General features: G+C 40.8%; 2 protein-coding genes across 3 annotated transcripts; one reads left to right on the top strand and one right to left on the bottom strand.

Annotated features, from left to right (window-relative positions):
- Positions 1 to 4,068: 4,068 nt before the first annotated feature.
- LOC113463600 lies at positions 4,069 to 9,280 on the bottom strand. Of its 2 annotated transcripts, XM_026809712.2 has the most exons (3): positions 8,152 to 9,261; positions 7,517 to 7,619; positions 4,069 to 4,331 (listed from the first exon to the last, which is right to left on the bottom strand). In XM_026809712.2, exons 1-3 carry the CDS (start codon positions 8,800 to 8,802, stop codon positions 4,225 to 4,227), a joined length of 861 nt encoding a protein of 286 aa, XP_026665513.2. In that variant the 5' UTR covers positions 8,803 to 9,261; the 3' UTR covers positions 4,069 to 4,224. The 2 variants fall into 2 exon arrangements, with proteins under 2 accessions (XP_026665513.2, XP_038973360.1); XM_039117432.1 differs by lacking the exon at positions 4,069 to 4,331 and having other exon boundaries at positions 4,955 to 7,619; positions 8,152 to 9,280.
- Positions 9,281 to 10,266: 986 nt separating this feature from the next.
- LOC103720351 lies at positions 10,267 to 20,933 on the top strand. The gene is made up of 4 exons (XM_008810011.4): positions 10,267 to 10,669; positions 12,856 to 13,013; positions 20,473 to 20,559; positions 20,632 to 20,933. The coding sequence occupies exons 1-4, from the start codon at positions 10,282 to 10,284 to the stop codon at positions 20,728 to 20,730; spliced, it is 732 nt and encodes a 243-aa protein (XP_008808233.3). The 5' UTR covers positions 10,267 to 10,281; the 3' UTR covers positions 20,731 to 20,933.
- Positions 20,934 to 21,879: the final 946 nt, after the last annotated feature.

Genomic DNA, 21,879 nt, shown 5'->3' on the forward strand with positions numbered 1-21,879 from the left:
TCGACGAAATTTGATCCTGAGCTTGGGGACTTGTATCGGGCCTGTACCTAGACCTGTTTAAGTCGAGGGGGCCCGACAATCTGCTTCGGCAACTAGAGGTCCGAGCTCACGGAGTCGATGAAATTTGAGTCAGGTTAGCGACCTCAGGTTCTAGGGCTCAGCAGGATTCAGTGTCGATCTCGGAGGCTTGACGAGCCCGAGGACAAGCGAGTGTCTCCCGGACCTAAATACAGCGATATCGCTGGTCGAGGGTCCGAGCAGCGGAAACTTAGGACCCGAATCCAGGGACTTGGCAAATATGCCAAACCTAAGTCTGACTACATAACGAATGTGGTTGAAACCGCAGAGCCCAAGTCCATGAACTTGAGTGAACCCGAAGAAACTTAGATCTACTGAGAAACGAGACTTAAATCAATTACACAAATTTAGAAAAGAAAGTTCATTTAGAAGAAAAGCCCGAAGGCTGAGTACAAAATTAAGGCTCGGCCGTATAACAGACGTAAAGGCCATCCTCCTTTACAAAAATAACAAAAGAAAAAGAAAACCAAAGAAAAAGAAAACCCTAGGGGACGAGCGCGGCACCAGCAGCCGGGATCCCTTCAGCCCGACTGTCCTCGGTAGCTTCGGGGGCAGCTTCAGGAACTCCCGCCAAGCCCTTGGCAGCGACCGGTTCCTCTGTGGCGAAGGTCTCGGCCCGGCCGTCCTCAGCAACCTCAGGAGCAGCCTCGGATGCTCCCGCCGGGCCTTCCCCGGCAGCGGCCTCTTGAGCGGCTTCTTCAACCGCCCGAGCCTCTGCCTCGACCGACTCATCTGCCTCGGACTCCTCGACTCCTGCTCTCGGTTGAAGCAGGTTGAGGTTGAAATCGGGGCAGAGCCGCCTCAGTTGATTGCGGAAATCGTTGAAGCCCTGGATGAGCCCGTTCACGGCTTCCTCTTCGAGCAGGTCGCGGAACTCTTCTGATTCACGGGAGAGTTGAACGGCGCTCTGGGCCTGCTCTCGGGCCTCCTTTTTCTGAGCTTCAAGTTGCTCGGCCTTCAGCCCCATATTCTTTATTTCCTGCTCGCGGACGATGAGCAGGGACTGCGCCTCGGCCAAACGAGCCTCGGCGGCCCGCACCTCTGATCTAGTTAGAGTGTGAGTGGTCCTTTCTTCCTCGAGCTCCGCGGCCAGGATTTGGACCTCGTCCTCGCTGGCCCCCACTCTAAGCAAAAGCTCCTTCTGTTGGAGCTCGGCCTCGATCAGCTTTTTCTCGGCCTCTTCCTGTGCCCGTAAACACCGACGAGCTCGTTCTTTGTAGTCTGCACCGATCGAGATCAGTGTATCGATCTCGTGGAGGTGCTGTAAGCAAGGCAAAGAGAAATTAGGCCGAGGATAAAATTAGGGCATGAAAGCTAAAAGCTAAAAGCGCAAAGAATAAATAATAGTAAATAATGAATAGACTTACCCGAACAGCAGAGAGGCGAGTTGAGTCCAAGAAATTGTTCAGGCTCATGGCCTGAATTTTCGCCCTGTCAGCTGGGAGAAGTGCGATGCGGAAGATCTGCCGCGCCGTCTCGACATTCTCGAGAGCTGAGTCACCCTCGAACACCGCCCATTCTGGAATATAGGGCCGCCTCTCTTGTTGGCCCTCGTCGTCCAGTGGACCGGGGAGGCTGGGCCTTGTCGCCTTCGGCAAAAGTGGCCTCGCAGCCCCTCGGCTGCTGCCCGGCTCGGACGCCGGGCGCTCGGGTCGGACGGGCGGCCGACCAGGGATCTGCGAGATTGACGCCGGGCATGCGAGCGCCATAGTAGCTCCTGCTAAGCTCGAGCTCCTGGGCTCGGAGCTCGAGCCCCCCCTCCGAGCAGCTTCGGAGGGCCCAGCTCGGGGAGCGCTCCTCTCAGCGGCCCCACCAGCCGAGATCTTGGCCTTCTTCGGCTCGGACAGGACTCCTCTAGTCTCGGCCGCCTTCTTTCGGAACCGAGCGTACATAGCTCTGCTCTTGGTCACCATTTTCGCAATGTCTGCAAGGACGAGCAAAAGAAGTTTGTAAAATATTGTGAGAGGAAAAAGAAGAGAGGAAAATTTTTTAAGTTACTACCTTTACCCTGAGGGCACGCCGAGCTCAGACCAACATTGATTAGAGCATCCTCGCTCACGAGGCCGCTCAGAAGAATATCATCCCCGAGGCCGTGAACGGCGTCAAGGATCCGCTGCTCGCGCGTGGAAAGCCTGGGGAGTTTGTTGGCGGTCTTGAGCCGGCTCTGCCTCCACCTAGGGTCGAACCCCCATGACCGCTCGGAAGCCAAAAAGAAAATTTTTTCTTCCATTCATGAATGGACGTCGGAGCGCCCCGGAAGAGTGGCCGACCCCCCCGAAGGGCGATATAGAGCTACTCTCCATCTTCCGGGTTGGACTTCAACATGAAAAGCCGCCGGAAGACATTCATAGAAGACGGGATCCCGTACGCTATGCACAAGGACAAAAATCCGATAATCGTCCTCCATGCGTTCAGAGCAAGTTGCGCCGGGACGAATTGGTACTCTCCAAGCAACTTATTCACAAACCCATGGAGGGAAAATCGCAGGCCGGCCCAGAGTGCCTCCATATACACTCCGATCCGACCTATAAGGGGGTTCGTTACCTGATCCCCCAACCCAGCGGGTTCCAAACGGAACCCTCGTCGAGGAAAAAACCACTTCTTGGCCATTTCAACCTCCTCCTCACTTATTGTGGACCCGATTTCATCCGGACCAAGACCCATTAGAAAAAAAAAGAAAGAAGAAAAGAGGAGAGGGGAGGAAGAGAGGGTTCCGAGCAGACGAAGAGGAGGACACCTTTGGGAGTTCGCCGGAGGTAATGGAGGATCGGCCGCTTCGGACTGGGAAGGAGAAAGGCTATGGGAAAGAAGTCAGAGACGGCCAAGTAAGGATTTATATAAATCCCTCTGACGGTCCAAATCTGCGAGGCGGAGCACTGCTCCCCGTCCAGATCATAACACGTGTCGACCCCAAAAATTAAAGCGCTGCATTCAATTCGAGCTGACGCTTCGAATATGGAAGCGCCTCGTTAGATCGTGTGGCCCCATCATGAGCCCACGACGCGAGGACGCTTCGAAAAATGAAAAGGTACCCCCCTGATGAAACGTTTCCGAAAAAAGGAGACGCCGCCCATTAAAAGCGCCTTGAAGCGCGCTATAATTCAAAATTCTCCTAATCCATATTAACACGACCAAAGCTACTTCCCGCGCTCGAGCCTATGAGCAGCTCGAGCTTGGAAGTCGGGGGGTAGTATTGGGGAAAAAATATAAGTCGTCACGCTTGCATGAACATCCGAGCAGACCCCCTCCGACCTGGAGGCGACCGAGCAGATCCTTCGACCAGGAGACCCGGAGGCGCCCGAGTGGCGTCTCCGACCCGGAGGCGCCCGAGTGGCCTCTCCGACCTGGAAGCGTCCGAGCGGACCCTTCGACCTGGAGGTGCCCGAGTGGCCTCTCCGACCTGGAAGCGTCCGAGCAGCCTTACCGACCCAAAGACGCCCGACTCGCGCGCTGTGGTCACATCCCCCCGCAGCGCGACCGAAAAACTACGCCTTGCCTTCGTCAACAATCAATGCGTATGGCCCCTACAGGCACTCAGCTTACTCAATAATTAAAGCGTATGGATTCTGCTGTCTACGGACATCAAGCCCCTTACGGCAAACCTGCTTGGCTACGAATGATGGCATGACTCCACGATGATTTGAGAGCTTCGGCCTAATCTCCTACAGTAACAGCATTGATTCACATGATCGAGCATTAATTTCTACTGCATGCCCAATCGTACGACAGACCGTTTGTCCCGTCACATCACAGGTAACCCAGCCCCTCTCTATAAAAGGGGAACTTCTCCATTTTAAAGGAGGCTGGGAGATGGAAACTCTGAATATTCACTACTCCTCCCGGTCATACACTTGCCCCCTCTGACTTAAGCATCGGAGGGCCGGCGCCGGAAATCCCGGCCACTGGCTTCTTGCAGATCTCCCGGAGGGCGTCACGCGCCGCCAGACCGCCTGATGCAGAACAAAATGCAGAAAATTCTATTCCTTTTTAAATTAAGAAAATATGGACCGGTGTCGATTAAGAAATCGACACAAAATTAAGGCACCTCGATCTAACTTTTAAATTATACCGGGTTAAGCATAAAATAGGGCTTTTTGTCACATGATTACCAATAACGATCTACTCCTGATAAAAGTGGAAAGATTCTCACCGACACGACGCTTGGAATCCTAGAAGAGGGAGGAAGGCCCTGAGATCCGGGATCGTCGAACGGGCCGCCTTTCGTCTCGGCACACGGTGGACTCCGAGTAGATCTGAAAACAAGATTTTTTTTAAGGGATTATTTTTTTGTGTGGACTGAAATGGAACAAGACAAATTTAAAATACAAGATAACTAATCCGGACGACGGATCGTCGAATCGGGAAAGAAATCCGGAAGGAGAACAAGAGCCGGTGGATGCGTCGCCTGCGCTAGAAGAACTCGCGGAAGACAGGGAGAAGCCGCGTTCACTTAGGAGAGAAAGATTTTAGAGAAGGAAGAAAGGTAGGTTCTTGGGTTTGGAAACCAAACTCTCTCAGGCAATTTGTCAAACAGCTTCTGTTCTTCATTCATAATATCAAGCCCTTTTTATAGGCATAACAAGGACTCATTCTCGATTTTTACAGCATTCATTCGGGATTCAATTCCTAGATTACTCTTTGGTTTTCAAAGCACAGTTGGCAACGTTGCATGGGAGAACTCGATGGGGATGGGTGACTTGCTGGAAGTGCCTCGGAAAGGGGAAGAGTAGTCCTTGGAATCAGCTTGCTTTGAAGTGTTGGAAGAACCACCTGTGGGAAGAATACCTTGGGAAGAAGCCGGTTGCACATCTTGTGATGGGATTTTAATGAAGACGTGGCTGACTTTGGAATGTTGGGAAGAGCCACCTGGGGAAAAGACTTGGAGCTTGAAATGCTTTGGGAAGAAGAACGGGATGCCTTTTGGGATTCTTCAAGGAACGGCTGGAGGGCTTGGAACCGGGTGGGTTTTCTTCGGTTTGGGAGCTTCTGCGGGAAGGGAAGAACCTGGGAGAAGAACCGGCTGGGTTCTTGCTTCGGGAAAGGAGGAAAAAGGCTGAACTTCCTCTTCATCTTCTTCGGCTGTAACTGCAAGGGAAATCCCGATGGGAAATGGGGACTCTTCACAGCATCATTTCGAATATCCTTCGTTGGCTGAATCGGGGAGAACCGGCTGCAGGCTGGAATGTCTTCAATTGCTTCGGTTGGGCTGTATTGGAGTCCTTTTCGGGAAGAGGAGAACCGGGCTGGGATGCTTTGTTGGGATGAGGAATTCACGATGGAGCTCTTAAATGATGTGAAACCGGGCTGAGGTGCGATAGAGGATACCGTGGGATCCACATGATGGGTGTTCTTTGATGGACACATCGAGATGGGATGGTAGGATCCATAGGGTTGCTGGCATTGGGTTCTTTGGGCTGGTTTCATTATGTAACCCATGTGAACATGACTTAGTCTAGGCTTGACACAAATTCAAACCAAAATTGGACTGGGCTGACATAACTTGAACTGAACTTCAAATTAAAATACTGGATATAAATTAAAAACTCAAGACTCCAAGAAAATAACAGACAAACTACAATTAAATGGCAGACAGGCTGGTGTCCCCACCAATTCTCCCAGGCTGAAAAAAATTCGACTCCGTCGAATGAAATATGGTTTGGACCTGGTAGAATATTAGGGAAAACTGGTGCAGCTCTTCTCGGGTTACTCAGTGTCAAAGATTTTAGCTGACCTTACCAACGAACCAGGTACCTCTGGTATCCATTCCTCCTGGTAGAAATATTTTGCTCGTCCAGAATTCTCAATGCTATCGTGTTTCTTCAAAATTTCTGGCCGTGGACACTCTGGTAAGGGTTCACTCTCAAAGGAAGGATTAGGCTCAAATCTCGCTGGGTATCGTTATTGGCTTTATGCATAACCAGATTAGAAATATTAAAAGGTAGAGATGATGCCATAATTTAATCCACTTTCTTTTTTTTTAAAAAAAAGAAACTCGATTGATATGCATGCAATGGATCTGACTCTAATAACCCTAAATGCAAAGTTACTCTACTGGACTCTTAAAATGCTAACCATCGGTCTGTGGAAGGTATGCAGATGAAAATTTCCATTTTACCCCTAATAAATGCCACAAAGTTTTCTTGACATATTTGGCAAATCGGATATGCTTCCATGGATAGTCAGATAAAGGTATTGGCGAATACAGTCCAGGGTCATATTTTTTTCCACTGAATTTTAAATGGTCATTTCCATTAGCATTTTGATTATACCTTCCTAGGGTTATACTGGCAACATTCCTAGGAGGTACGTCATGCGGCACGTCTTCCTCATATGATTGGAAATAAACTCGTTTAAAGGAGTGGTGCCTAGGTATTAATGCTGTCTCTAGCCAGGTTATCGTGTATGGGCTCGGGTGGTCAACAGCTATTAGCCCATCTTTTAAAATAGCAGAGACTACATGGGTGAAGCTACCTCTATCAATAAAAATTCGGCGAAGATCAATTTCTAAACCTATGAAGGTATTAGAGATAATGATACTCGGCCAATTTATATTTTCTTTTGGTTGGGCCGGGGTGCATTCCAAATTAATTACCTTCGGTTCTAGCTGAACTTCCTTAATTGGACTCGGTTCATCATAGGCTTCAGTTAGGTCTAGGTCCGCTATGTAAATTTCCTCAGGATGTTCTTTTTCGGTTACTCCAAGGTTTAGAAGCTCGGAGGGGCATTGACTTGCAAAGTGACCTTCTCCGGTGCAGTTGAGACATCTAACTTTGGAGCTACATATTTTAGGCTTCTCGACCAGGGTGCTATAATTCTTAGATTTCTCTCGGGGTTGAGAACTCACTGGTGGAGGACAGTTGGGTGCGGCTAAAACAGTTCTGGGTCTGGAAGTCTGACGGAATTCAGATCTAAGGCTCGAGAAGCTCAGACTCGGTGTTTCATGTGGACGGGTCATATGATGTCTATTGAACCCGAGGTGGTATGGCTTTTCCTGATAACCACGTGGGTAAGCCCTATCATAACTGAAATGATGATATCTATTTCTGAGGTTATTTGATATGGAGGGACTGTTCATATCCTCATGTTTTTCAAGGGAATCGAATCGAACACATATCTTGCCTAATTTGTCATTGATCTCCTCAAGAGCTGAAAGAACTGGGGATTTCATTTTTTTTTTTTGAATGCAACTAATGCAGAAAATAAAACTGGTGCCCTAACAGACTGGCTCTGATACCAAACTGATGCGGAACAAAATGCAGAAAATTCTATTCCTTTTTAAATTAAGAAAATATGGACCGGTGTCGATTAAGAAATCGACACAAAATTAAGGCACCTCGATCTAACTTTTAAATTATACCGGGTTAAGCATAAAATAGGGCTTTTTGTCACATGATTACCAATAACGATCTACTCCTGATAAAAGTGGAAAGATTCTCACCGACACGACGCTTGGAATCCTGGAAGAGGGAGGAAGGCCCTGAGATCCGGGATCGTCGAACGGGCCGCCTTTCGTCTCGGCACACGGTGGACTCCGAGTAGATCTGAAAACAAGATTTTTTTTAAGGGATTATTTTTTTGTGTGGACTGAAATGGAACAAGACAAATTTAAAATACAAGATAACTAATCCGGACGACGGATCGTCGGATCGGGAAAGAAATCCGGAAGGAGAACAGGAGCCGGTGGATGCGTCGCCTGCGCTAGAAGAACTCGCGGAAGACAGGGAGAAGCCGCGTTCACTTAGGAGAGAAAGATTTTAGAGAAGGAAGAAAGGTAGGTTCTTGGGTTTGGAAACCAAACTCTCTCAGGCAATTTGTCAAACAGCTTCTGTTCTTCATTCATAATATCAAGCCCTTTTTATAGGCATAACAAGGACTCATTCTCGATTTTTACAGCATTCATTCGGGATTCAATTCCTAGATTACTCTTTGGTTTTCAAAGCACAGTTGGCAACGTTGCATGGGAGAACTCGATGGGGATGGGTGACTTGCTGGAAGTGCCTCGGAAAGGGGAAGAGTAGTCCTTGGAATCAGCTTGCTTTGAAGTGTTGGAAGAACCACCTGTGGGAAGAATACCTTGGGAAGAAGCCGGTTGCACATCTTGTGATGGGATTTTAATGAAGACGTGGCTGACTTTGGAATGTTGGGAAGAGCCACCTGGGGAGAAGACTTGGAGCTTGAAATGCTTTGGGAAGAAGAACGGGATGCCTTTTGGGATTCTTCAAGGAACGGCTGGAGGGCTTGGAACCGGGTGGGTTTTCTTCGGTTTGGGAGCTTCTGCGGGAAGGGAAGAACCTGGGAGAAGAACCGGCTGGGTTCTTGCTTCGGGAAAGGAGGAAAAAGGCTGAACTTCCTCTTCATCTTCTTCGGCTGTAACTGCAAGGGAAATCCCGATGGAAAATGGGGACTCTTCACAGCATCATTTCGAATATCCTTCGTTGGCTGAATCGGGGAGAACCGGCTGCAGGCTGGAATGTCTTCAATTGCTTCGGTTGGGCTGTATTGGAGTCCTTTTCGGGAAGAGGAGAACCGGGCTGGGATGCTTTGTTGGGATGAGGAATTCACGATGGAGCTCTTAAATGATGTGAAACCGGGCTGAGGTGCGATAGAGGATACCGTGGGATCCACATGATGGGTGTTCTTTGATGGACACATCGAGATGGGGTGGTAGGATCCATAGGGTTGCTGGCATTGGGTTCTTTGGGCTGGTTTCATTATGTAACCCATGTGAACATGACTTAGTCTAGGCTTGACACAAATTCAAACCAAAATTGGACTGGGCTGACATAACTTGAACTGAACTTCAAATTAAAATACTGGATGTAAATTAAAAACTCAAGACTCCAAGAAAATAACAGACAAACTACAATTAAATGGCAGACAGGCTGGTGTCCCCACCACCGCCGCTCGCCGATTCTCACCGGAGTTCCTCCTTCCTAGCCCAGTGGTCGCCCTCGGGTCCAAATTCCAGCAACAATATAAGTCAAATCAGCTTAGCTATCGCTCCCTGAATTTTCTTCATCAAGATCCTTGGCATCTATCACAAATTTTCCACGACAATTGTTGTAAGCCTCTAAAAATTAAATTCTACATGCAATACTAAATTTTACCAACGACTTCAACAACAATGACAAAAGAACCCAAGATCAGCTTATAATCCTAGACTTTGAATTTAAGTTTTACACATACCCTATAGTCTCCAACAGACACAAATAAGGTCTATTTCTTTGTTCCAAAAATGGTAATTGAAATTACCAAGGATTCCACCAATTTGAATACTCTAGGACCTCAAAATAAAATCATCTCTTTCAACTACTGGGATAAGCCTGTTTGCAATATCCGCAAACATATTCTCCATCTACATGCCGAGTTCATTATGATCTACATACAGATTCAAACCTCAAAGAATATTCCAATTAGAAATCATAAAAAATCTTGTTTAGCCTATACGTTAAACAACTTCTTATGAATGTATACCCCCATATCAAATTGAGTTTTCAAATTTATTAATGAACAAATAATTACAATGCATGATAATACTCCGTGCCCAATCCTCTTGTGTTTATTGTTTTTGTCAAAATCGTATTAATAACCTAACATACAAATTGCTCCACCTTAAGAACTCCTAACTAGCTCATTTATACTTCACCAATGGGCATGACAGGGTGACATTCAAATTTTATTAAAAATAAAACAAGCATTAAAAATAATATTTAGAAAAGATAATATGAAATTATCAACAAAAAAAAATGCAAACAAAGATGCCTTATAACCTAATTCTATCCAACTCTCAACCTTTTCAATGAGTCCTAAGAATCCTTGTACCTAGGCATTTATGCCACCATTCATAATATTAAATAGCCTCAATATAGTACCCAATAACCATGCGTGTCCAGGCTACCAAATTGCAAGAATGCATCCTCTCAAAAACCTTAGATACCTTTTTATGGCATCCAAACTTATTCTAAATTCCATTATTTTATTTTATTTTATTTTTTACAACAGCGCCTTACACAACATGTGCATGAGTGCGATCAACAAAATTTAAAAAAAAGAAGCTGACAGAAAGACTTTTTTTTTGGTACATCGACGCCTCACACAACATAACACATGCATGAGTGCGACCAATAAATTTTTTTTAAAAAAAAATTGATGGAAAGAATAAAAAACGTCCGCTTGATTTTTCTACGAAAAATCACCAGAGTGATGAGCTGCAAAGAAGGCCATCCAGCCGGTACTGTTTGTGGCTTCGAGAAAACGGGCGGCAAGCCGAAACGGACCTTAATCGGCTCGGATCGAGTTCCATGGCCCAACGAAGACCTGATCCGACCTGACAATAATCGACCTAGGGACAGAGGAATAATTTCATCTCTCCTCCGATCTCCTCTCCTTTCCGCACTCCTCTGCGGCTTCGCCTCCCACTCGCCCCTCTCTTCAGGAAGCACCCTTCGTCTCCGGCAACCACATCCTCCGGCGACCTTCTCCAGCGACGAACACGCCCATTCTGCCCGCGTATCCACCTTCCACTCCTCCGGCCGCTACCTCCTCTGGCTTCGTCGAGCAAGGGAAGGATTTGAAGTAACGGCAAGAGAAGGTACACCAGCCCAATCCTCCTCCTCACAATGTGGTTTTTGTGATTAAATTCTTCTATGACAAGGTAAATGTGGGTGGTTATTTAATTGGTATGGTGGGTGGTGGTTTAATTGGTATGCCGTAAGAAGGATTCGAAGTGTGTTTCTTCTTGTGATTTTGACAAGAATGCTGGGATTTTTTACAATGCCTCGCGGTATAGGTCAGATTTTTGAAAAGGAAATGGATTCAATTAATTAAATGGACTTGGGATTTCTCGCGATGCTCGTATTTTATTTCTATGAGTTCAATCTGTATGCTGTAAGAAGGATTTGAAGTTTATTTCTTTTGTGATTTTGAGAAGAGTGTTGCGATTTTTCACAATACCTTGTGAAATAGGTCAAATTTTTGAAAGCAAATCTATAATTTGAATTAATTGAATCTCATCGGATTTTTCATAATGCTGGTATTTGTTTTTATGAATTTATGCATTAATCGCACAATAAACATGTACTCAGAATACTGAAGTTATGCATGAATAATCTACTGGTTGGATGTTAATCAAATCCAGTGGTCCATGCAGAAGATATCTATAATGGCTTTATAACAAAAGATTGAAAAAAAGAAACTTTAATATTGAAACACTTCTTAACAAGCAATGGCAAGTGAGAATCTTCTTTGGGAAAGTTATTGGAGCAAGGTGTCTCCAATCACCACATGCTATTTGGCAGGTAAGAGTTTTCTTTGTGAAAGTAATTCATGTTGCCACCAGTGGCGATTGCAATTGAGGTTGGAGAGGCATGGATCAGATCAAGACGTCATGCGTCCTCGTGATATGATCTGTTTCCCTCTCATCACTTTTCAAACTTGGACTGCTGTTGCCACCGGGGGCCACAGCACTGCTCCACTTCCAAAGATGGGAATCTTTTGCCAAATGCTGAAGTCCCAATCAGATATAAGAAAGCTTCCCAAACCCTACTGCCCAGTCATGACTTGCCCTGCTATTCCTTATCCTATTTCTCATCCCCTTCACCACCATTGCCACTGCAGCTCTGTTGCCTCTGCTTGTATTTTTCCCTGGAGATAAGATTTCTCTACTTCCTATCTGGCAAAGACTTCTTTTTCTTTCTCCATTTGGTCAGTATGAGGGAGTTTGAGGGATGAATGCATTTCCGATGCTGTTTGTGTTTTAAGAATCTTAGTTACAATGATAATGGTTCATAGGATAATGGTTCTTGTACCCCTTTTTCTTCAACCTTATTTTTTGAGGTATGCTTGAATGCGGGTGATTTGTTGTCATTTGGGATCATTTCTGTCCAAATCATTGGTCATAAATTAATGAAAGAAACTATGAGTCACTTAGAAAGTGTTTTGTCTTTCATCTTCTCGTGAGTCCGTTTAGGAAGCTTCTGATTTTTTGGTTAGCCACAATTTAAGTATGGCTGCTGTTTGACTGTTCTCTTTGGAGGCCCACGAATAGTGGGTGGCTTCATTTGCTGCTGCTCCGTTCCTACTGATTATCAAACTGATAATGAAAGAGCCTTATGTCATCTGTTTGGGATTGGCTTGGAGGGATGAATGTATGATCTGACAAAGTTTAAATGTTGTAACTACTGCAACCTGACATTGACCCTCCTAATTTGTGTTAAATTCCTAGCTGAGGTAGCACTAGACAAAACAAGATCATGCCATGAAACCAAGAGCACAAGTATGTGGGTAGAATCCTAACTTGTTGGTTTTGTAGTTTGTATATGCTACTAAGAGGAAATGGCTCAGCTATTTGTGTTTGCTCATTTTCTGGGTGAACAATTGGGTGTTTATATAAAACCAAGGAAGGCAAACTGGAAACTTGACAACATTATCGCTTATAATCTCAATATAGAGATAGATGCATGAAATGACAAAAAATAAGAAGTCTTATCTTTATTCAAGGAATTGGGTTCTTGAAATCTACAGGTCTTTTGAATGGTCTATTTGTGGATTTATCTTAAAAAATGGGTGAAACTGATCTTTGCCTGTATTTTCTCCATGGAAGGTTGGGATAACTCATCCTCGGTAACTTGTTTCTATTTAGAAAGGTTTTTTGTATAATAGTTGACTTCACATTGTAATTTTGATCATTTATAGAAATTCTGTTAAATTTTCCCGTGTCACATAATTTGAAAGTTCTGAGTGGTGTAACTGAGAACAAATTTTTTTTCTTTGATGCAGTCAATATGGCCACCCTTAGAAATCTGAAAATTAAGACGGCTACTTGCAGACGCATCCTTAAGGAGCTTCATTCTTATGAGAAAGAAGTTCAGAAAGAAGCTGCAAAAACTGCAGACATGAAGGAGAAAGGTGCTGACCCTCACGATCTTAAGCAGCAGGTAGCTGAAATCATGATTTTTTATTTTTGTTTTACGTTTTATTATGAGTAACGTATTTATTCTTTACCTTACATCAGGATCTTGAACCTTAAGCTAACATAGGTTTTGTGGAAGTAGTGATTCATGCATTTGTATTAGCTCTCCCATTTGTTCACCTGCCACTTACATATGGTTATGCACTAAGCTAGAAACCATCCTTTTGATGTAAGATTTATTTAACTAGTCACTAGTTTAGATTTCCTTATTGAGTTGGCAATTGTAACATTCTTTTTATGGCTATTATTAGTGAATAGTTAAATGTGTATTTGCTGACATTTGCATCACATAATTTATGCTTTTTTTAAATAAAAAAAAATTTGACAATCCCCCTTATGTGCCAGCATAGAGTATCTCTCCATGTCCTTTAGTTGTGCCCTCTATCATTTTGTACAGTTTTCTGCTTCTGAGTGTACTCAACGCTTGAGCCTACTTAAGATAAGTCCACATTTTAGTTTAAAGGAAATGTTTAATGGTTGGCATATAAGTGGAAATATAAGTGGATTAGGTGATGTGGCCTTGTTGAGACTTGAAAAGTATACATAATATGATTCTGATGCCACTTTTTGGGTTCAGATCTGATATAGGAGGATTATTGGAACACCAAACAGATGCTAAGATGATCCCTGCAGCAGATTTAACAAATCTGTTTGCCAGCTTTGATAGAACAAGCCAATAGTCTGCTGCATAACAGCATTAATAAATTTCTGAAGAGGAATACAATAGGTAGAAATGAAAATGGGGGGACAATATTAATAGAATTAGTGCAATAAGAAGTAGAAGAGAAAGCAGAAAGAAGAGAGGAAGTGACCTGCAGCTTCATATTTCTTTCAAAGGAACTCAAGTAAAATATAAAAAACACACCATAAGCATCTGATCATAACAGCCTTTTATTTAGTTTAATCAGCTATCTATCCTACTACAGATAGGACTATCCAATTCTGAAATGAAACTAAAGGATCGTCCACTCCTACCTCGCTTAGCATGTTTTGGAAAACATGGGTCTAATTCTAAGGATTTGCTTCCCATATTTTCCTTAGATGTCCCAAAACCTGCCTTTTTCAATATCTAATTGTCATCCAGCACAGACAGATCAAGTAAATGGCTGCAAGAAAATTCTGGAACCACTTAAATTTGCATGCTTCTTTCCAAATTGTAAACCTCAAGTGCCAAGGCTGCCCTCTTTTGGATCTCCAAAATCCAGATCCACTTACAAAGTGGATGTCGGACCTATTTGTGAACTTCCATAGTATTATAGATCCTTACTGAGAATATGGAAGCAGGAGGTCTAGAATGCTTGAATATTTGCAACTTTGATTTTATTAGTTCGACTATGCCAATTAAATGAAGGGAAATAGCAAATATCAAATTCAATCTAAATTCATTTGCTACAGGGAAAGAGTCATGGACAATCAAGCTCCTATGAGCAATCAGAATCCTCAGACATTTGATAAGAAGATGGCTTTCACCAATATCCAAGTAGTTAGACGGAATATACATCAAATGATATGGAGTACTTGCAAAATGAATAGTTCATTTTTCGCCTTACCATAAAATGTGTTGGATCTGAAGCTATCGTCTAGGGAACATTTTCAAGAGTCAATATCAGGCTTAGATCAACCACTAGAGAACATCAGAAAGTCAATGGTGAAGATTTGATATCTTACCAATAAGTTAAAAGCTCTGACAAGCTCCTGAGCAACGATCATGAAGTAACAATGGTTCTACACTTGATAAATCCAGCTTGATTGAATATGATCAATTACCTAATTTATTTTGAATTTTTAAGCAAATTACTGAATTGCATCCCAACATTTCTTTTAACCAAATCTAGAAAAATTGAAATAAAGCCTCATTGAAACGCTCATGCTTAAAAGCTTTATCATGGTTGGTAGAAAAAACCACATTCTCAATTTCTTTAAAACTTACTAATCTAGATAGTCATAGACGGGCTTTAAAACATGGAAATCGAATGCACTTCTTGAAAACTGGGTGGAATGTGGGACTGATTAAAGAGTTTGCTGAAAAATTCAGTTGCTTTACCTTGAACACTCTCTAGCATGCTCCATTATCAAGCCAAATCAGCCGTTAGGGTTCCATAAAGAATCAGCTGCTTTGCCTGCCTTTAGGGTTCCATAAAGAATTTCGTCTTCCAGACTTGGACACTCAAGCCGTACTCTGCCTTAATTGACTTTTCTCCATAGCCAACCAAGATCTATTCATTTGTGTTTGTAGCATGCCTGCTCTTAAAGCTCCATATGGAATTTGAGTTTTTTGTCACCCAAATATAGCTTACCAAGCACTATTGCATATGCAATGGAGCTTAATTCCGACTTAACTTGCTCAATTTTTTAAGCAGGAAAATCTAGCTGATTCTTTTTTTAAGTTTGTTTCTAACTTAACAGCATTCTGCTTCTACATTAACCATGATTGTTTGACTATGTGTTCGTAAATCTTTAAGGTTATTTAGTGTGTACTTGTATACTTGCTTGTGCTAAATTTATATCTTTTATCAACAAAAGCTCTTTATCAAATATTTTTGTTTAAAATTTAATACTTAGTATCCATTTTCTGGTATTTAAGATAATAAATGCTCGTTGCCACATATGTCATACCACTGTGCTTGTCTGCAGCATAAGTGCATGACAGTGTGTAAGCTCTTTGAATTCTATGACCAACATAAAAAATATCATTAAGCCATGAAACTGATGTAGGACCAATTAGGGATGCCTTACAAGGGCCTAAGTGGAACTAATGTAGGGATTTGATAAAGGTTTAGGCCAAGAAACCACCCTGCTGTCCTGTTATGTTCCTAGAAACAAGATAGAAACAATTTCTTTTTGGTGATTGTAAAACTTAAGATGGTTTTTAAATCTACTTTTAGATCGTTAGAGCATGCATAGGTCCAATGAACAAGTTTGTAAAAAAAAGGGAAACTTGTCAAATGGTAGTGGCTCGTGTTAGACATTTGACAGAAATTAAGATCACAGGTTTTAAATTCATGGAAAAAATGATTAAGGTGAGATTTAGAAGAGCAAATATGAAGATGACATTAGTAGAATTGAAAATAATAGAAGATAGATGAAGAGAGAGGAGGAAGAGAAATAGAGAGATAAGAAGGGCCAAACCCAGCCTAAAGTAATTCTACCACTCTCTCAAAACATCTCATGTACAATGCTTTTGCATCCTGCCCTGATAGACCCTTTTATAGACTTGACTCTAGTTTTACAAGTAAACTAGGACTCCTAACCAAGTAAGCTTCTCCAAAATCTTTTCTAAAAAGCAAAACTGGGAATACTAGATAACCCCATATAGAACACCTAAAACAGTTCAAAATCAAAATTTAAAGGTTTATGACTTGTCCAGCCAAGTATATACTTAAAGTGGGACTCTTTCACACCAATCCTACTAAAAGTAGAACTCTAAAACCCACTCTAAATGTCACCTAAATAAGAATTCCGAAAATACAACAAAGTCTTAAGCTAAGCTTTTATTATGCACCATCTGAAATTTTTAGCTTAATGTTGGAAGTCACTGTAACCACTTTTAAATTGTTATCTTAAAATAATTCAATTGGGCAAAGCATAGTGGGATGATGAGATTTAACCAACGTCGGCCGAACCGGACCGAACCGCCCGGTTTGGACCGTACCAAGTGGCCCCAGTGGGGGACTAGGCCGGTTCAGCTATTAAAATCGGGACCGGTCCCAAACTGGCCGAAACTGGTCCCAAATCGGCCGGAAAGGGCCAGAACCGGATCGAACCGACTAGACCTGGTCGGAACCATTTGAAACCGGCCGATTTTGTTCAAACTCAGTGGATCTGGTTCGCACTGAGTCGGGTTGGTTCTAAATCGGCCCTACTCCCCCTTTCCTTCTTTTGTTATAAGAGAATGTTGGAAAATTCCGAGAAGTTTTTCAAGCCTTCCCAACGTTTATTCTCTTCTTTAATCGTCTCCTCTTTTTCCTACAGCGAAAATCACACTGATTCAGTACGATTGAATAAAGATCCAAGCCTAAATAAGGTGTGCTTCCTCTTTCTTATCTCATTTTCTCTTTTTTTGGGGGGGGCTCTAAAAAATAGCTCAAAATTTGCAAAATAAGGGAGATTATGCCAGAATTTTAATTTTGGCTTGATTTTATGATATGTTGTAGATCTATAGATGATCTACATGATAACATAAAATTTTTTAATTTTCAGATGATATATAATTTTTAGATATCAGTAGGTATGTTGTACTTTAAATATGTCTAATTGATTGTATTATTTTATATTTTTTACCTCACTAGCTGATTTTAGAATATTTCACGTTTGTAGCATGCAATATCTTACTAATCTTTTTATATTTTGTATCACTTTAAAACAACATGATGGATCATTTAGATTAAACCGAGATCATAGAAACATCAAAAAATATTAAAATAACATCAAATTAAACTTAAAATTATTCAAAAAGTTGAAAAAGATTGATTACCAATTAATTAAACTTGAAAAACTAGAAAAAAAATTAGGCGTATTAGTTTGAAATTGGCGTGCCCAAGCGTACCGTGTGTCAGTACAATATCGAACCGGTACCGTACCGACCCACCCGCCAACCAGTACAGGTCCCGATACCGCTTCGGCAGACCTTAGATTTATCTCAAACTAATAACTACTTATTTTATTTTATCCAATGCGTAAAGGACCTATTTGAATTTTGAAGCTAAAATCATAATGCTTCTTACCTATCTAAACTTGCCACCTTGTTGCATGGCTATTTTGTCAATTTTGTTAAAATATTCTTTGTTTGGAAGGGGAAATTTCAAACCTTGAATATTAAGGCTAAATTTTATAATTTAGGCATTATCAAATTGTTCTGATGGAATTATGCCAAGGCCGTATATTGTTAAAAAGTAGGCTCATGGTTTATTCCTAGAAACATCAATGACTTTGTTAAAAGGAATATGCAAATTCAACTCATTGTAGTAAGACTCAAGCATGTGGAATAAAATTGATAGTTTGAAACAAAATTGCTTCGACCATACTACCATTCCAAATTCTTCAGTTATGCTGAATGGATATTTCGACTTTATGGCAACTTCCTCTTTGGCCTAATAAATTAGTAGTATATTTCCACCAAACCTTGCCGTATCGGTTAGTACCAGTGTGTACTGACCGTACCATACTATACTGATATTGAATTGATATGCAATACAAGGGACGTATCAATACTCGGTACGTCGAACCGACCCTCATATTAGGTGTACTGACACTATAATAGGATGGTACTATTATGGGGCTCGGTACCAAGATGGCGAATTTTTTCCACCATTAAGATCATGCACATTTGTCAACTATGAATTATGCCTATTACGACCGTATCTATAATAAAGAGCATTGCCTTAAGTAATGTTGTTGAAATCAGTATTTGGTTTCAATTTTCATATATCTTTTTCAATTTGTTCGTCTTCTTTCTCATTAATATTATGCTGATGAATCATAATCTTCTATTTAATCATGCTAGATGGTAGATAAAGCTAACCAATCTTAGGCCATGTTTGGTTACTAGGAATGGAAGTTCAGAATGGTTTCCATTTCATTGGGAAATCCATTATTGGAAATAATCAGAATGATTGATACCGTTCCTATGATTGGATAAGTCTAGGTAATCTCAAGGGAATAATATTACTATAAGTATGCAATTATTAATATAAATTTAATATGTTAATATTAATTATAATGTTATATCTAGATTTATTCAAATTGTGATCATGATTATCAAAATAATGTAGTATATAAATCTATAATGTAATATATACTACATATAATGTTATTTAATTTATGATTGTACAAACTATATAATTAGAGTAGTATTATTATAACATCAATATTATTAACATAGTAGTGTTAGTTTTGATGCTTCAATAATATATTAATGTTATATTATAAATCATATAATTAAAACGATTAATATTAATATTATATTGTATTATGTAATTAATAATTTTGATATTCATATATAATACAATATATTGTGAATAATGATATTGTTAGTTATATAAGATATTTGTAGTAAATTATTAATATAATACTATATAATAATTAATATGAATAATAAATAATAATATAATATTGATATAATAATAATTATAAGGTTATATAATCAATAGAACTAAAATATTATAATATATATCATTATATTATCTAATGGATAATAAATTACTATAATATATTATCGATATACAGTTAATATTAACAATAAAATATATAAAAAAGCTCTTCATCATTACTCATGTATCTAGGATTATGGAAAATGATACCTAAGCCACCCTCCCTGCCAAGAATGGTTTTCTCCCTTTTTATGGGAGTTCAATACCTGCTAGAATAGTATTCCCATGTCCAAATGAGTTACTAGCACATGGGAGGAGGGTGGATAGAAAACTGATTCCCATTCCACCTCCCAATTCCTGATTACCAAATGTGGCCTTAAAATTAGGCAGTGGCTTATGGCTATTTCCATCACATGAAATTGCTATACATTCGATCAGAGATATGGGATGATGCAAAAATGATGTTGAATATAAATTTGATGGGCTATCGGGCTCTAGTGAGGTCACAAAAATGGACAAACCATTTTTAGTTGACCATCTACTAAAAGTAGGCAACTGGAAAATGAAAGGTTGCAGAAGCACCTCTTCATCAATATACCAACAAGTTCACCATGACAAGTTCTTTAAGGCCCAAGCTTTAAAGAAATCAGATAGTGATATTATCTTTTAGTCAGGAAATTATGTTTCAGCCCCCAGCTCACTTTGACAAGAGCTTCAAAAATCAAAACCTTATGTTTTGTATTGATTCTTGAATGTAATCTGGCGGATAACAGTGCTTAAATTTCCCAGATTTCAGTAATGCCTCTGCTAAGAAATTAAACAATGATAGGAGCATGAAGAGGACAACACAAACTTCAATATGATGATAGTAAACTTTAAATGTTCTAATGATGGCAGACTAAATGGTTTGGAAGGGGCCCTGATATGATCTTATTTGGATTCAAGAGGTAGTAGTGGGCCATTCTCATTCAGAAATAGTAGGCATTAAAGCAACATATACTGATTGATGGGATAGCCTAGCACATGTTCTAGGGGTGGTATGGTACCAAGGAAAATAAAATACAATATCAATTTTGCACAATTTATTGAAAGAAATTTGACTAACTTGATAAAACTATTTGATTAAATTATTTAATGTCATACAATATTGCTTGAGTATGATTTCATCTATTATTGATTAAACTAGGAAAAACAAAAAAAGAAAGTTTTTCCCCAACCTGCATAATGTTAATTAAACATAAGAAAGGGGCTCATCCTTGAAGCATCATAGTATATGTGATCAATAATACTCATTATTTTTAATAAATCATGAATTGAGTTCCAATTTTGGAGCAGGAGAACGTGTTGGCAGAGTCAAGGATGATGGTTCCTGATTGCTACAAACGATTGGAAGCTGCACTTGCAGAGTTAAAAGGAACACTGGTATATATACTTTGCCACAGACAAATACCATGACATCGTGAATTAAATCTTACTGATATTATTCTATTGCAGGCTGAAATGAAGGAGTCCAACCTGCAATGTGTTGAAATCGAAGAAGCTGATAGTGTGATTACAGAAGTTGAAGCATCATTTCCAACATCAGAGGATTAGAAGTTAAACGAATTGAGCATTATGACATTCAAAGTTCTGATATATGGGCTGCCCCACATGTACTTATATTTTATGTGGCTTATCATGAATGCTAGTTCCTTCGGGTGTTGGATCTTTGTATTTGTCTAATTTTACCAGGATTGCATTCACTGATAAGTAACTTCCCTTCAAGATCTTTTTATGTTAGTTTTACATTATCCAAATCTTTTTTCATCCTCCTATCTTGCTTCCACTCTAACCCTAACAAGAAGCGGTGGCATCTCACCATCCTTGTGCGCAATCGCTGGATCAAAGACCTACGTGCTGAGTTTGTTTTGCAGGATGCCGGTTGTCATTACTCATTAATATGTCTTCTAATTTTTGATTGTTAGACCATTCCTTCCCTCCAGCATTTTGGCAGCTATATTGCACTGCAGGATATCACTATTTACCTCCCTTTTCTATGCAGATCAAATTTAGGCACTTTCATTCATCATATATCTCGATTCGCCTCAAATATGCTGTTGAAAGGAGTCCATGGTTGGAATTACTTGCTTTTGTTTTGTTCTTGTCAAGCCAGATCCCATATGAGGGATGAGTATATTTGAATTCTATGTCAGACCTGGGTTGAACATTTAGATTTAGACAGCAGGGTACATATTAGATTGTCTGGATGGATGACTTAACCATCATTATAACATGACCTTTTATCAACTTTGAGTAAACTATGCTTTTGTATGTGTGCGTGTGTGCATGTGATGCGAGTTTCGTAATGACAATATATCTCCCATATTTTCTGTTCAAGTTAATATCAGCATTTCATGACTCTTTTGATTGCAAAAATAGTGCCTTCCTAACAACAAAATGACCACCTCTAAAGGGTTTTTTAGTTACTAATAACTAATTATACAAGTAAGCATATTCCACCAACATAATAGTAGAATCTTTATTGTGTATTTATGTCTAAAATGTACAACCATATCAAGTTTATAGATAAATGTCATTTTCAGGTAAGTTGAAATGTATATACAACTAGTATTCATAATAAATCCTCAGAATGTTAATTTTTCATTATTCACGAAATTATCCAAACAAGTACAGCTCGAGCTGTAAGTGTCTTTAACAGCACCGCTGCAAAAGAGAACGCAAATAAAAAAGAAGAGAATTGGG

Source organism: Phoenix dactylifera, unplaced genomic scaffold (assembly GCF_009389715.1).
Source record: "Phoenix dactylifera cultivar Barhee BC4 unplaced genomic scaffold, palm_55x_up_171113_PBpolish2nd_filt_p 000222F, whole genome shotgun sequence".
Classification (NCBI taxonomy): Eukaryota; Viridiplantae; Streptophyta; class Magnoliopsida; order Arecales; family Arecaceae; genus Phoenix; species Phoenix dactylifera.